Here is a 16974-nt window from a genome sequence, read left to right on the forward strand (position 1 = left end):
CAGAAAACTAAAAGCAGCAACCGATGGAGGTGCGCTTGCTGTTCGTCGAACTGACGAAGATCCTCCGCCGCCTACGAAGACTACGAAAAGACTGCCTCGACGACATAACAACGACACGCCGCCGTACCGAGGTAGACCGGAAGCAAAGAATACGCCGACGAATGACCACCTGACAACGCCATGTATCAGCCACAGGTCAACGCGACGCAGCCGTGATACGACGCGAAGGCCTAACTGTAACGCAAGACAAAGAACCACCGACCTCGACGTGCTTCTCGACGACCACGCAGTCGCCGCCTTAGTAGACACAGGAGCCGATTACTCCCTCATGAGTGGACCCATCGTAGCCCAGTTGAACAAAGTTAAGACTGCATGGGAAGGCCCGTTAATTCGGACCGCTGGAGGACATTTCATCATGCCAACTGGAATCTGCACGGCAAGAATTACCATTCATGACCGGACTTACCCTGCCAACGTCGTTATCCTGCAACAGTGTTCACGAGACGTCATTCTCGGCATGGACTTCCTGAACCAACACGGCGCAATCACCAACCTGAAGTCGAAGTCAATAACGCTGTCGGAAGATCAAGCGATACCGCCGGAGAGCCCTCGTAGTCACCACGCCTTGAGTGTGCTCGAAGATCAAGTGAGCATCCCGCCTTGCTCCAGCATTGTTATCTGGATCGGCACCGAAACGCCCGCTGACGTAGAAGGCGTCATCGAAGGCGACCAACATCTACTGCTCGACCGTGAAATTTGCGTCGCAAGAGGGATCGCTCGACTGCACGGAGGCAACAAGAAAGTCTTACTGACAAACTTCAGCCAGGAGTTCAAGCACATCAACAAGGGCATGACGATTGCGTACATCGAGGAAATTCTGGAAAGCAGCAATGCGTTTGTCCTCTCGGATTCTGTATCATCTACGCCGACGACCATAGTTCCCGAGCCAGACTTCGACATAAATCTAAGTCTCCCCGTGATTAAGCGGCAACAGCTCAGAAGTCTGCTTCCACGATACAAAGACTGCTTTTCGACGTCATCGAGGATTCGACAAACACCAGTCGCAAAGCGTTGCATAATAATCGAAGAATGCGCTCGACCACTCCGCCAGAGCCCCTACCGAATTTCGACGCGAGAACGCGAAGCTATAAGACAACAAGTCGACGAAATGCTGCGCGACGACATCATCGAGCCGTCGAAAAGCCCATGGGCGTCTCCAGTTGTTTTAGTGAAGAAAAAGGAGGAGCCCTACTTTTCTGCGTCGACTATCGTCGACTGAACAAAATCACGAAGAAAGACGTATGCCCCCCCCCCCCCCCACGGATAGACGACGCATTGGGTCGGCTCTGCAATTCTAAATACTTCTCATCGATGGACCTCAAGTGTGGGTACTGGCAAACAGAAGTCGACGAAAGGGATCGCGAAAAGACCGCCTTCATCACGCCAGACGGCCTCTATGAGTTCAAGGTTATGCCATTTGGACTGTGCTCGGCGCCTGCAACGTTCCAGCACTTGATGGGCACGGTTTTAGCAGGATTGAAGTGGCAGACCTGTCTTGTTTACCTGGATGACGTCGTCTTCTTCGCCGGAAATTTCGACGGTCACCTTAAGCGGCTTGCGACAGTATTAGAGGCCATCAAGTCATCAGGGCTCACTCTGAAGCCGGAAAACTGTCGCTTCGCTTACGATGAGCTTCTATTCCTAGGCCACGTCATCGGCAAATCTGGGCTATGCCCCGACCCGCAGAAGACAGCTGCCAACGCAAAGTTCCCGCAGGCAATCGACAAAAAGGCAGTGCGCAGGTTCCTTGGCATGCGTACCTACTATAGGCGCTGTGTCAAGGACTTTTCACGCATCGCGGAGCCGCTAACACATCTAACGAGTTCAAGTGGGAAACGCCGCAGGCCGACGCATTTCAAGAACTCAAACGACGCATGCAGTCGCCGCCGGTACTTGCACACTTCGACGAGGACGGCGATACTGAAATCCACACTAACGCCAGTAGCCTAGGCCTCGGTGCCGTCCTAGTTCAGAGGAAAGACGGACTTGAACGGGTTATATCTTATGCTAGCCGGTCGCTCTCAAAAGCGGAAGGCAATTACTCTACGACTGAAAAGGAGTGCCTCGCCACTATTTGGGCTACCGCAAAATTCCGCCCTTACCTCTATGGCAGGCCATACAAAGTAGTCAGCGACCATCACGCGTTGTGTTGGCTAGCTAACTTAAAGGACCCTTCAGGACGGCTGGCGCGGTGGAGCCTCAGACTGCAAGAATATGACGGTAATATACAAGTCCGGAAGAAAACACTGACGCCGACTTCTTATCACGCGCCCCCATCGATCCCCCACCGCAAGACGACGAGGACGACGACGCCTTCCTTGAAATATTAAGCACGGAAGACTTCACAAAACAGCAGCGAGCAGACCCTGAGCTAAAAGGACTCGTCCAGTATTTGGAAGGGAACACCGACGCAGTCCCTAGGGAATTTAAGCGCGGGTTGTCTTCGTTCACGCTACAAAATAACCTGCTTTTGAAGAACTTCTTCTCTCCAGTTCGCGCTAGCTACCTTCTTGTTGTAGTACTGTTGTTGTTGTAGAAGTACTGCACGCCTTACACGACGATCCCACCGCTGGGCACCTCGGATTCTCCCCCGGACGCTGTCGAGGATATACGAAAGGTATTACTGGCCGCGTCTGACCGCCGACGTCGCCCGTTACGTCAAGACATGCCGAGACTGTCAACGACTAAAGACACCATGGACAAGGCCAGCAGGGTTACTACAGCCGATCGAACCTCCTCGTCGACCATTCCAACAGATTGGGATGGATTTGTTGGGGCCGTTTCCGATGTCAACATCCGGGAATAAGTGCATCGTCGTGGCGACGGACTATCTCACCCGCTTCGCTGAAACTAAAGCTCTACCAAAAGGCAGCGTAGCCGAAGTGGTGAAATTTTTCGTCGAGAACATCCTGCTGCGAACTAGTGCCCCTGAAGTCCTCATCACCGACAGAGGAACGGCTTTTACAGCAGACCTCACCCAAGCCATTTTGCAATATAGCCAGGCAAGCCACAGGAGGACAACTGCCTACCATCCGTAAACGAATGGTCTCACAGAGCGCCTGAGCAAGACCCTCGCCGACATGCTAGCGATGTACGTCGACGTTGAGCACAAGACGTGCGACGCGGTTCTGCCGTATGTAACATTCGCCTACAACACGACGGAGCAAGAAACAACACAGATCACGTCGTTCAAGTTGGTTTACGGCAGTAACCCGACGACCACGCTCGACGCCATGCTGCCGCACGTCACTGACGAGGAGAATCTTGACGTCGCTACCTATCTCCAGCGCGCCGAAGAAGCGCGACAGCTCGCCCGCCTATGGATCAAGAACCAGCAGCGTACCGACAGCCGACACTAACACCTCCGACTACGCCTCGTCGAGTTCCAGCCCGGCGACCGTATTTGGGTGTGGACCACGATACGCCGACGAGGAATGAGTGAAAACCTATTGCGACGCTATGTCGGACCCTACAAAGTCATCCGACGTATTGGCGCACTGGACTATGAGGTCGTGCCAGACGGCATTTCGCATTCACAGCGGCACCGCGCACAATCTGAAGTGGTCCACGTGGTGCGTCTTAAAGCCTTTTACGGACGCTGACGAAGTTTCCTTATTTTGTTGTTTTCTTTGCTACGAGTGCTTCTTTATTTCTTTCGTTTCATTGCAGCATCGGGTCGATGCTTTTTAAGAGGGGGGTATTGACACGTGTACTTATATTTATCAGGCGACCACGTTTTGCCGCCTAACAAATGTTATCGCACAGCGCGGGACGCGCCTGCTTGTATCCGAAGTTTCTGGAAAGTTATCGATGCTTCTGTCCGCTGTCTGTGGTCGCCGAACCTTGTGTTATCTGATTTCATCGCGTGACGCGAATGGTGTAGAACTTCGTGGAAGGCACGCGGGTCCCAACGATTAGTCTGGAACATTCGATGACTGCTGTATAAAAGCCGACGCGCTGGACCCGCTGATCAGATTTTCTATGATAGCCGACTGTGTTCGCCGCTCTCGTTGTGCTTTAAGTGTAGCCTGTTTTGTGGGCATAGGTTCGCCCAATAAAAGCTAGTTTTGCCTTTCACAGTATCGCTACTGTGTTTTGGACGGCACTACCAAGTGACAATATCCTTCACAACCACATAATTCAATACTTCACTAATAACCATATCCTTTCTCAGCATCAGGATGGTTTCCGTTTTGGTTTTTCCACAGTTAATTCAATGTATGAGCGATATTGCCTGATCGCTTAACGACCACTATGTCGATGTTAAGTTTATTGATTACTTCAAAACTTTCAATAGAGTATGCCACAGGAAACTTCTTAAATTTGCACGTTTCTTACAGGCTACTATGCTGATAATTTACTTTAGCGGATGACATGTAATTTTCACCTTAGGACTCATTTTGTTAGCTACAATCGCCAGTAGTTCACGGGTTCATATTTCCTCGGGTGTCCCACGCGGTTCTGTTTTGGGACTCATCTTATTTATAAATTATGTATATGATGTCGTCCGTGTTGTTACCAACCCCCCGTTAAGCGTCGTGTCTGCGCTGATGACTGCGTTTTGTATTATAATGTCTGCAGTGTCACTGATCCGGTTTGACAAAATGATTGGTTTTCTTCTTTTTACGACTGGAGCATAACTTCGTAAATGGACATTAACACAACGGTGACAATTACATTCACTGATCACAAATAACCCTTTCAATTTAAGTATGGCGATAGGGAACACACACTGGAAGGAGTCTAGGAATTTTAGCACCTTGGTGCTGTATTCTCTTCTAGCTTAAACTGGCACAACATAGGGACCCTACCTGCCCAACTTTGTTCCAAAAAATAGGGTACTTAAGAACTTTGCAAAGCACGACTAAATAACGTAAGCTAACCGCCTATAAATCGCTGGTCAGGCATGTTCTTCAATATCCATGTTCTTCAACCCTTACGACCACTGCCTTTCTCCTTGAGAGCATCACCTTCTCTTATCACTGAATTGACTAGAACATCGGCGAACGTGCGACCGGCTTATGTTTTATAATAATGTGCATAAATCGTTTGTATAGTTCCCCCAATTTATGTCAGTGGTCATTGTATACCTGTGACCTGCCAGTACGATCTGACATTTGAGTTTTTGTCTTGACCTTCAAAAATATATTTTTTTCGTGAACAGTTGACACTTCGAATAAACTTGATAGTTCTTTGCGACAACTTCAGCATGCACTGTTTGTTAAGCAATTGTTTAGTTCCGTGTTTTGATATTTCCTTTTCCTTCTTTTATGTAGCCGCTCCGGCAATGTTTCGAACATGAGACTTCAGTATTTATAAATAAAAAACAACAACTGAAAAAATAATAGTGCACTCTTACACAGCGGTAAAAACACAGTGTGGTAAAGTAAGAAAACGCGATGGTACTGGCGGTAACACCGCGAATAATCCATTCATCGATTAAAAGTGTCCCTCAAAACAATTATCCTTCATCGATGTCCGCCTTTCATTTAAGAACTTAGTCGATTAGACACGTTCGATTATACATTTTCGAGAGTTTGACAGGAGCGGCGCGAAAATTTTGCAATCGTGCAACAATGGCGGAGGATAAGCAGTGACTGTGCGGCTGTGGTACAGCGATCGCCGACCGTGTGTGCGAGTCCTGAGCGGTGCCGACGCGAGCGCTGCACTTTTCTCTGCCCCGCACTGCGCACGCACCCACGCCGCCCGAAGTAGGACGCTTGAAGTGTCTTCGCACTTCAAGGCATTCTATAGCAACCGAGTCATTCATCGTCGCATCAAGTCTAGTCCGCTAAAGACGTGGCCTTCACGACGGCTTGGAGCATGTTTTTCTCACAGCGAAGGAGTTCTTGTCGGTTCCAGCAAATCTACAGCTTCAACGTGTCTGTTCTCGCATGCTGGTTGCGCAGCCATTCAACGAAGTTGTCGGTTTCACCCGAACATCCCGGCGAATTGATATTCCTCCGCTCTGTAGATAAGAGCGCGTAGCTTAAAATCGTAAACCAGTAACGGTCTTTTCCCCTGTGCATATTGCAATTTATTTCATATTTTAGTTTGACCTCACCTTTCTCATCTACCATGTTTCTTATATCTTGTTGAACTGTACTGCAGAGAGATTCACTAGGCCCGTGTATCTTGTTTAATTCGGCTCGGAGTGCAAGTGAACACGTATTGTTCAGCTTTGCAGAGGCCACAAATGCAAACGCTATTTTGTTTTTAAGGAACTAAATAGTAATGTTTATCAAACTTTAAGCACTTGTACTTCTATCTTGGTTTCACCCCTGAAGCGTTAAATTATGGTACTACAAAAGTAGATACCTGTGTTTCATCCATCTTAATGTGCCCCACAAAAATTTGCATTATGAATTATCCAATGAAAAGCACTGCATCGAAAGCGATTAACCCATTAAGGGCTAAAATGATGAATGAATAATCATTAATATAATAAAAAATTAATCGACAATCCCTAACCTTTGAGGAAGAAGGCCTTTTCTAAAGATTCACGGGCTGTGTGCGGCATTTCGCCCAACCAGTAAAACTCAATTATATATGCTTAGCTCGCCCATAATGCTTATTGCATGAACAATAATAATCCCCAAAATGTGAACTCCGCCTGCGCACAACGCACAATGAGCGACCCCTCCTATGTCATTCCGGGGGGGGGGGGGGGCGTCAAATTTGAAGTTTGCGTACAATGCGTTCCGGACACTTAGACACATAGCGTTAAACGATGGCACAACGCTTTCAAGCAAGTGTTAAGGACTCTTTTCCACAGGCTGTACTCAAACCACGTGTGTTTCACTTCTAACAGAAATTTTCTATTGTGTTCTCTCCCTGTTCGCTAAGTCTGTTCTTGGTGTCACTCGTATTTGGGCAAGGAGAGCGCGGTACATTTTGCGCCGTAATTAGCCCGTAATTTCGCTCGTAATACTCTGATAAGCCTCCGTATCATTCTAATAAGTACATTTATTCGAAAGGCTGCAACGACCGTACGCAATTCGAAATTTGCCTATACACTACCAATATTACACCCATTATTGTTGCCATATATAAAGTAGTTCGTCGCGGACACTGGATAAACCTACTATGAACCTCTTATATGGCACGTGAAAATAGGGAAGAAAATCATGGCTTTATATTTAACTATATTTAAATATTTTAAGTATTTACAACTAACTAAGCCAGTAACGGGAAACTTTGCCACACAATAAATCCCACCGTTTCCTTATTTTCCTTTAATTTCATGTTGGTGCCTGGCACTGTTGTTTTAGAACTCGCAAACATTGTGGATACTGCTGGTATATTTCAACAAAGAACACCTAAACAACTAACTTCCCACAAAGGGCTGTGTACAACTTAGGACAAATTGGCGATCTATTTCCGTGTCTACTGCAGTGCGTAACCTTGCCGAAATAAATGTTGGTATTCTTCCAATGTAACCGCAGTGTTTGGCAAATGGTTTTAATGATTACTACACTTAATAATATTTAATGACAATTTCTATATATAAAAGCGGTAACGTTTTGCATCAGGACGTTGCAGATATACGTGATGGTTGCAAAACATGACAAAGTCTCCTGCAATAACTCTCTGAGATGCGCACAAATCCGCCGGTGCAATTGGCTTCTTGTCGCGAGCCAATTAAGTACGCAAATTTCAATACGTTTGTTTGCAATGATAATGACAGTAATCGTATGAGAGGTGTGTTTTCTGTTTCGCAAAATCAGTGGAGCTGTGAGCGAAATGTATTTAAACATCGGGTTAAACTAGTCACGCTTTGCTGTTTTGCAATTAACCGTAAGAGCAGGCCTTGATTTTGAAGACTCTTAGATAACGCATTCGCATTGTGATGCGTTATCTATGATAACGCATTGTGATGCGGTCTTTGCGACCGCATCACAATGTAGTGCTTGAGATCTATGGCTATCTAGAAACAGTGGTTATCTAGTAAACAAGCAAAAATATAAAGTTCATTAGTGTTTTAAAACTGACCTATATAGGGGCCAACCTCTGACCTTAGAAACAGCAATTTAAGAATACCATTTATGCGGCTATACATTGATTTCAGAAAGAAAAAGTAAGAAAATTGTAGCTATTTCCCACTGTAACGTGCCATAAGCAAATGCAGAGCCGTTTGCTCACTCAAACGAAGGGATGCTCACATTGCCTCAATTGACTGGGCGAACATGATGTCAATGCGAAATTGTGTTCATAGATAATTCATAATTCCTGCTACTACCACGAAGTCGTTCTTCTTGTTGCGACCTGTTTTTGGCTTGGCCATCCTACAAGACAAATGGTTGTCGTGAATGCGAACGGCGGAATGCCACGCAGATACCTGGCTGTTATGGGAGACGTTGTTGTGGTGGCGCCAAACTACCGACTAGGTGTCCTCGGTTTCCTAACGGATGGCACAGAGGACGCTCCGGGAAACGCGGGCCTCTACGACCAGCTCACCGCACTGCAGTGGGTCCGCGAGTACATTGGCTACTTCGGCGGCAACGGCTCAGACGTGGTGGCCGTAGGCCATGGTGCCGGCGCTGCGTCCATCGGCCTGCTCTTGTTCAGCCGCAACACATCGGCCAAGCCACCTGGGGCGCCCATCTTCGACCGGGTCATACTCATGAGCAACGGTCCATTTGGCCGGTAGGTGGGACCTAGCTAAGGTCACCAGGCGTCACGTGGAATATAGGTCAACATTGCCCGGTGCTACCATCACTACCCCATGTAGCCATGTTCAATGTCTACATGGGGTAGGAGGTGGTTCACCGCTGCCTAGACGATGCGACTTACTTTGTCCCTACTAAGTTCGTGGTGACACCATGTCAGGTCGGCGTCGACATTATTACTTTTGTTTGTGGCGGTAGTGGGGGGGTTGTAGCAACAGGTGGGCTTAGCCTATATTTCAAGCACGGAAATCGCTCCGCATGAGCATCTCTTAGATTACGACTGCGGTATTTTGCCACGTCTCCCTGAAATCGGTTCCACCCAACTTTGGTCCCATGGTGCCGGGGACGAAGTGCGAGAACACCCGTGTACTTATATTTAGGCGCACGTTAAAGAACGCCAGGGGGTCCAAATTTTCGGAGTCCCCCATTACGGCGTGCCTCATCACCAGATCATGGTTGCGGCACGTAAAAGCCTATAACTTTTTTGGTCGGTAGGTACCTTATGTGTAGAGAATTGGTCTGTTGTGATAACGCAGCATGGTAGGAAAGTGACCGCTGGACTAAATTTGGTCACTGGGTACAGCACTAGATTTATGCCGCTCTTCAATGAACTTTCTTGACGCCAACTTAGGTCACTGGGTATGTGCCAATGGGTATGTTCTACCCTTCAATGTACCTCTTTGACGCGAACTTGGATCGCTGGGTATCTACCACTTGTGATGTGTCCCTCTTTATTCAGCTTCTTGACGCCATTTCGGGTACCTAGGTGCGTTCTACTGGGTATGGTTGATCTCATTACCAAATGTGACGGCAACTTAGACCGCAGGGTATGTGCCACACTGCAATAAATCTCTTTCACACCAGCTTACATCGTCATACATGTCTGAACATATACTCAAACGCGCACCACGCACTGACTTCGCGGCGGCACCGCCAGATAGCGCAACTTGCCGAGAGAAGCGCCATAGAGGTGCCCAGTTGAATACACCTCAAACAGCCTCATACACGACGCATCTCGGCGGTGGCAGCAAGGTATGTCGTAGGCTATTCTAATCTTATCTAATATTATGCTAATCTAAACTAAACAATGCTAATCGCTTTAAAGTCAACATTCATCACGAAATGGGTTCTGCTGGATTTCGTTATTGAATCTTTAGTTATTAATTGCTAATCTCATCATGTTGGCGCACACACTTACAGTACTTACGCCGCCCCATTATCGGCATCGACTTCACGGCGCTGAACGAGCTCACAACAATTACACAACACCTAGATATACATAGCGCAAGATACACTTCGTTATTATTAGGTAAAAGAGTCGTGCAACGAAATGAAATCAAATTTCAAGCGAACGTAACAGTGCGAAGCAATAGAATGTGCTATGTAGTTGTTGTCAAAGCTCTATGGCACTCGTATCAACACAGCAAACACGCATACGTAGTCAATCCAGAAGCTAGCTTATTGTACACGAAGTCCACCTGCTGTGCAGATTTATCAACAGACAAAGCACAATATGAATTAAAGAAACACAGAAATATGCATGGAGACAAATGATGCGGCTTAGCGGCATCATGTCGTGGCCGTGAATTGATACAGTAACATCGGCGGTAACAATCTCGTCTGTCGTCAAATCATCCGGCTGTATCGGATTCTCGTTCGACGGCAATGAGGGTAAGCCACCACTGTGGCTACCTCGTGCATTCCTTCTACTAAAGCACCCGCGTTGATGAGTTTAAAGTGTGTGAAATTACATTGTATTACAATATACAATGTACTTTCATCACAGTACAATACAGTACTACAGTACTGTATTGTACTGTACTGTATACAGTAAAGTACTATTACAATTACAATGTACTTTCATCACAGCAGCTAACGAATCACAAGAAAAAAATACTTTCATTTATGATAACTATTGCGCAACCTTTATAGTGCATTGCTGGACTTGCTAAAAACTTGCAGCGATGCATAATGCGCCAATATTATCGCGAGAGCAATACTTTATTGTTGCTCAAGTTGTAGGAGAAAGCAAAAGCGAGTAAAGGGCATGCCATACCTGCCCTCCGCAAGATCTGTAGCACTTATTGCATGCCCTAACTTCGTGCCCAGTCTAGGTCTGTCTCGTCCATCAAAAAAGATGGCTTTCCTGCAAGTTACAAAAATACAGGCGTGCATGTCAGCACCGTGTCTTGCAGGAAGATGTCAAGGTCACACAGAAATGTCCAAACAACAGCTTTTTACAAAAGACGTCGCAAGCGACCCTAAACAATTCAGCTGTGCCCGTACACGCTGACAGCACAAATTAACGTCGCCTACGTCAATAAAATGGCGGTTAAGAAAGCGTGAATATCCGGAGTGCCACACGTTTAAGTGCCCTTTTCTAAGCTGCATGGTGACGCGACAACGCACACTTGCTCAAGGCTAAAATGCGTGGGGGTTAAACAATACAGGCGCGCACGTAGGCAGTGTACATTAACGCCGCCTACGAGAATAAAAAAAAAGCGGTTATGCAAGTGTAAACATCGGAATACCGCAAGTTTTAACTGCCCTTTTCAAAGCTGCTTGGTGACGCGGCAGCACAGGCGTGCTCAAGAATTACTACGTGGAGCTGAAACAATTCAGCTGTGACCGCGCGCGATGGCAGTACACACACTATAAGGTCGCCTACCTCCATAAAAAAAGCGGTTATGCAAGCGTAAACGTCGGAGCACCACAACATTAACTGCCCTTTTTCAAGCTGCTTGGTGACGCGGCAACAAACACACTCGTGCTCAAGCATAAAACACACTTAAGTGCAACGTTTAGAATGTAAACTGGCACTTACCAGAAATGAAATGAACACCGCACACTTTGTAGTTGAGAGAATTTTTGCCGATGTCAGCGCGACGAATGCGGCGAAACCACTCGTCACGACGCCTTTCCGACAATTCTTGCGTCCTGCTGCATTGGTTGTAGATGACTGAAGGCACTCCATAGAACGTAACCTCGTTTGTTTTCTCGCTGTTTTTTCGCCATGACTTATTGCTGCGTCCATAAACCGCGCAATTTACCATGATTGCTGCGACTCACTGCTACTGCATTCTCCGCGAACCGACCAGCTTCCCAAAAGGGCCGAAATCATAGCGCACTGGAAGCGGAACCAGCTCACGCCCTTCCCATCAGCCCGTGCGGCAGCGTGGGCGTGTCGTCAGCGAATACAACCTATAGAAAGCCGCCGCTGTGGCGTCATTCGAACAATTTGCACTTAGGCCACCTCTCTGAAAGCCTGTGAATTACGCATTTCGCTGCTCCCCGTGCTACCTGCGCCATCACTTCATTTTAACTAAGTTCATGCTGCCGTTCACATCAACTGTATAGCCTCAGACATCATTGACGCGATCTCCGAGGGCCATATGGGCAGTATGTGATGTTTCAGTGCCCGTTGCAACAGTGCCAGACGGAAAGCATCAAATTTGCTCGTGTGGCGCAGCTTACACCCCTGTCGTCCGTATAATGCTTTCGTGTTAGTGTGTTTAATGTGCGCGGGAAGCACTCCTGTCGTCCGCGCCTTCTGTGTTGATCGTGCGACCCACGAAGATTCCTCACAATACCCACATGTCTCGGCAGCATCCATTTGGCCTATGTGGTATGTGCCAGAGATGTGCGCTGGCGTACGATGCGCTCTCAACGAAGTACTACAGTGTGTTCCAGCAAATAGACGCTGCCGCTTACGCGCAGTTTTCTTTATCATGCTCATGTCAATCTGCACAATTGTCGGTTGCCACTTAAAGACAAGTAACACAGCCGAGAAACCAAACTACGCAGAACAAGGCATACACTATAGGTTTGCACTGTTTACCAAAAGTGATAACGGGGAAACACGAACTCAGAGTGCTCTTTCAAAAGAAAAGAAAATGACGTCGCTGCTTTGTGCCTAGCCCTGATAAATCGGAATTATTTCCAGAGTACTCGGCGCTCACGCTGTCTTATATCGTTTTCTTTATTTTTGTTTCTTAGACTGCCCCCAAGGATGAATCTAAACCACTCACACCAAAGGCCCAGGCTTCGATTCCCACCCCAGGTCATGGGTCCGAGTGCCTGAATTAATTATCTCCTAATTAACGGTAGCTTAATTAACATCGTATTCATTAACAATCATGGTCATGGGTTCGACCCCCACCAATAGTCGTGGGCCCGAGTGCTTTAATTAATTATATCCTAATTAACTGACATAAACATCGCCTTCATTAACACCAATGTTCGTGGGCACGACTCCACACAAGATCATGGCTTCGAGTGGCTAAATTGACTATATCTTAATTAACAGTACCTAAATTAACTTCACTTTTATTAACAAGAAAGGTCGTGAGTTCGATTCCTACCCAAGGTCATGGGTTCGAGTGCCTTAATTAGCATTGCCTTCATTAACAAAGGTCATGGGTTGGAGGGCCTTAAATAACTGTATCGGAACTGTGCCTTAAAGTCGCCTTCATTACCACGAAAGGTCGTGGGTACGAATGCCTTAATTAACTATATAATAATCAGCTGTGTCCTAAGTAACATTGCATTTATTAACAGCAAGGGTCGTGGGCTCTACTCCCACCAAAGGTCGCGTGTTCCAGTGCCTTTATTAGCTCTATCTTAATTAACTGTCTCAATCAATACCAAAGGTCGTGTGTTCGTAGCCTTAATTACCACCATAGATAGTGGGTTCGAATCCCATGCAAGTTTGCGAGTTTGTAACCTGTTTGTACATCGTGTGCTCATGCCGACAATGCCCGATTTTCCGCCTCATGAGCCATTTAATGCTCTCGCATTAGAAATAATTTTTCACGACTTAGCAACGTGCACATTCATATATGATGTACTTTGACATTATCAATAACACAAAAAAGCTGTATACTGTTCTCATCAGAAATCATCAGATGCATTGTCATTAGAGTCTCTGATGTACTTGTGATGCGAAAAAACATTACACGATGGATTTCTTACGAATGTCTGATGTTACATTAGAAACACATGGCGTTCTCTACAGAAACTCATTGTTCATTTCCATAAGGGTTGTTATGCCTGTGCCATGTTGCGAGATCGGCAAATTTGTGTTCACGAACAACAACTGCTTTCGCCCGTTTTACTTCCCTGACTATCGTAACCCCGTGGTCCGATTGGCCTACGGAAAGCGAGGCATTTTCCTTCCCGGCGAAGAAAAGCGGTCTCAAACTTATAGTTGATTTGAGGGCTTCTTCACTGGAAATTTTCGTCACCTATGATTTAAAACCCCAGTGTGACCCCCAGGTGTCCAAAATTATTCGAGGTTCCTCATAAGAGCGTGCCTCATGATCATACAGTGGCTAGTGCCCTTAAAATCTCAGATATTAATTTGGTAATCGAGACGCCAGAACGCCGCGAAGGCAGCTTAAAGGCAAGGACTTGTTCAGCCTCCAACATTAAAATTTTCCGAATCTTACCGAATGACATAGCCGCTTGAGGATAAATCGTGATTCCCTTTTCACACACGCGCGATCGACGTGGTGTGGCGCGCAAGCATTACGTTGGCCCTTCCACTGCGGCGCGCACTGTCTCCAATTGCTGTAGCGCGAAGTCGCGTGATTTCGCGCTCTGTAATAGGCAACGACGTCACGTGTGCACCATGTCGATGACGCGCTTTCTCGGCACGCGGCAGTTATGCAGTTGTTATTGTGTTAGGAAATGCTTTGGTGGCATCTTCAAGAACATTTCAATTACTACAGTAGGCACCACCGCAATTGTCATTCTTGTCCCGAAGTGAACACTGTCAATGCTCCACACCGAACACGCGAGGTCACGCGGTTCAGCACTGTGTGAGTGGGGCGAATGTATAACTACTCACGACAGATGCTGCCCAGAATGCTGAAGAAATGCACCATCTTCTGCAGCAAATGAGGTTAGTGGACCCCGTGCATGGCGGGTTCACCAGGCAAGCGGACGAAAGTAGCCATTTGGCATATTTTGGCGTCAATGACCAGAAGAAGCACAAGAACAAGTGACAGAACACCATCATTCTCGCGTTGAGACAGAACGTTGAGACTAAGTTGCATGGAATACTGAAGGGAACATTTTCTATGGCAAATATTGGGTGAACGCTCGTTGACGGCAGGCCCGGCTATTCCCTTGTATAAATAATCATCCTTGATATCTTCCTGCATGAAGTTTTTTTTTCAGTTTTATTGCCTAAATGGTAGAAACTTCATCTGGTATTTGTGAGCATGCTGTACAGCCTAAATATATTGTATTCCAGTGATTCCGGAAGTATATCTGGCGTGTGGGGTGGACGTCTGCGGGCTCATGTCGCATCGTGTAGTTCATCTCACTCTCTCTGCATATATATATATATATATATATATATATATATATATATATATATATATATATATATATATATATATATATATATATATATATATTGATTGCTATATGTTACATATTTTCATAAAAGAAGAATTTAGTAGTAAAGACAAAGAAAATGCTTGATTGACTTAATGTGTGCTTAATTCAGGTGTCCGGGCGCAGTTTGCGGGTCGCGGGTTAATTTAAGTACGATATATAAAAGGGATTTCCTACATTTTTCAAATGATAACAAACTGTCACCTCATTCCGATTTTCAGGAGGCAAGAACTCAGCATGCAGTTGCGATGTTCGCAAACTCTGTTGAGTTCTCCAAATGCGCGCCTGCTCCTTTAGGAAAGCGTATTTTAAGGAAATCAAACATGTCGCTCACAACCCTGCTAAGCTTCATCAACGACCTCTGATGAAGCGCAGTGCAGGACGCCAGCCTTCCTTTTCTAGAGAACCACTTTGGGATGAAAGATATGTTGTACCAGACAAAAACAGGCAGCGTCTTGACACAGGAAATCGCCGACAACGGCAGTCTCAAAAGTCACAAGCTTCTAAAAAATATTGCTTCGTTTGTTGAAGAAAGAGAGCAGCCTTTAACAAATCAAAAGCATCGCGGTTGGTGGTAGGGACGAAAAGGAGGGGGGGGGGGGGGGTCGTAACAGCTTTTAGCTTGAGGGCATGCCCCCACTTCTTTAGAACCTGTAAGGTCGGCTGTCCGCACTGCCCTCCGGTTGCGGAGCGCCTCGTTTAGCCCCTCAAAAATTGAAAGAGAAATGTGTAACTCATATTACTAAACTAATCACATCTGTGAATGATTGGCTAGGCTGTACCAACAACAGACCCGGGGTTGAACACATGAGACTTCTTGTGTGTGCTGCAAATGGTGTACGGGGCTAAGGTACAGAAATGACGTAACCAAATACACAAGGTAAATGCATTTAAATATTAGAATGCTTACAAGTCTTACTTATGTTACAGATAGTGGGGGCCTTGCAGTCAAATTGTTCAATCGGGCTCGCTCCATATTCGTAGTGGGCCCGTTTGTTTCTCGTAGTGAGTTCGTCCACAAGACTTAAGGCTGCCTTTCGATGCTCGAACCCGCCGCACTAGCAGATCGTTGTGGCTCCTGCGCTTCTCTCTAACCTTGTACCCTTGTGCTCCCTGTGGAGACGGATGCATCTCGCCTGCTCAAATGGGTTCGAAAACCCACTGCCCAGTTGACCCGGTCTCTTCACGTCATTTCTGGGTCCTACTTGTCAAATGCAGGGGTTATAGGTGACCAAGCGTGCATTTTCTGCATGCATACTTGCAGGTCTTATATCCTCTGTTGAACGGCCAGTTTGGGGCTCATAAATTATGCCTACTGTGCCATAGTCTGCTCTGTCACGCATAACCAATCCTGGTCGGATGGACAACCTTACGCCTCTCTGAACGGCGCCCGCATTTCTAAATTTAGCTCTGATTGCGTCTAGCAAGGCTCAAAATGGCGCCATTTGTGGACGCGTCATATGCATGCTCGAGTATCTTTCCTCGAGCTCGAGCATCGTTCCTCTTCACAAGGATATCAAAATAAAGGGCGTGGATAGTACGGTAAAAATATATAAATGATAAAATTAAATCATTTCGTCAAATACGACTTTAGAAAGTGGCTAGGAAGGTTTCAAAGATGTTTCATGTTAATAAAATCACCTACGATTACCATATTATGTAATGCGAAATTTAAGCGCAGCTATATATGTGCTTTCATTTCGCGATATCATGGCTGGCGCGGACTATCTGTCTCGTGCGGCTCATTGCAAACGGAACGAAGTGTGGCGCGATTGCCTCGCCAATCAAGATATTGCTAGAGGCAGGACGTGGGTGAAGCGTAGGTGCGGTTCACATCAGCCGC

The 16974-nt window shown here is 46.5% G+C and overlaps 1 protein-coding gene across 1 annotated transcript in view; it reads left to right on the forward strand.

The window, feature by feature from the left end:
- Positions 1–16974, forward strand: part of LOC142578452 (acetylcholinesterase-1-like) — a 58427-nt gene that overhangs the window by 13248 nt on the left and 28205 nt on the right. The window contains exon 4 of the mRNA XM_075687833.1: positions 8395–8706. Within this exon, the coding sequence (XP_075543948.1) occupies positions 8395–8706 (312 nt within the window). The remainder of the gene's footprint in view (positions 1–8394; positions 8707–16974) is intronic.

The sequence above is a fragment of the Dermacentor variabilis genome, chromosome 4 (assembly GCF_050947875.1).
Source record: "Dermacentor variabilis isolate Ectoservices chromosome 4, ASM5094787v1, whole genome shotgun sequence".
Lineage (NCBI taxonomy): Eukaryota > Metazoa > Arthropoda > Arachnida > Ixodida > Ixodidae > Dermacentor > Dermacentor variabilis.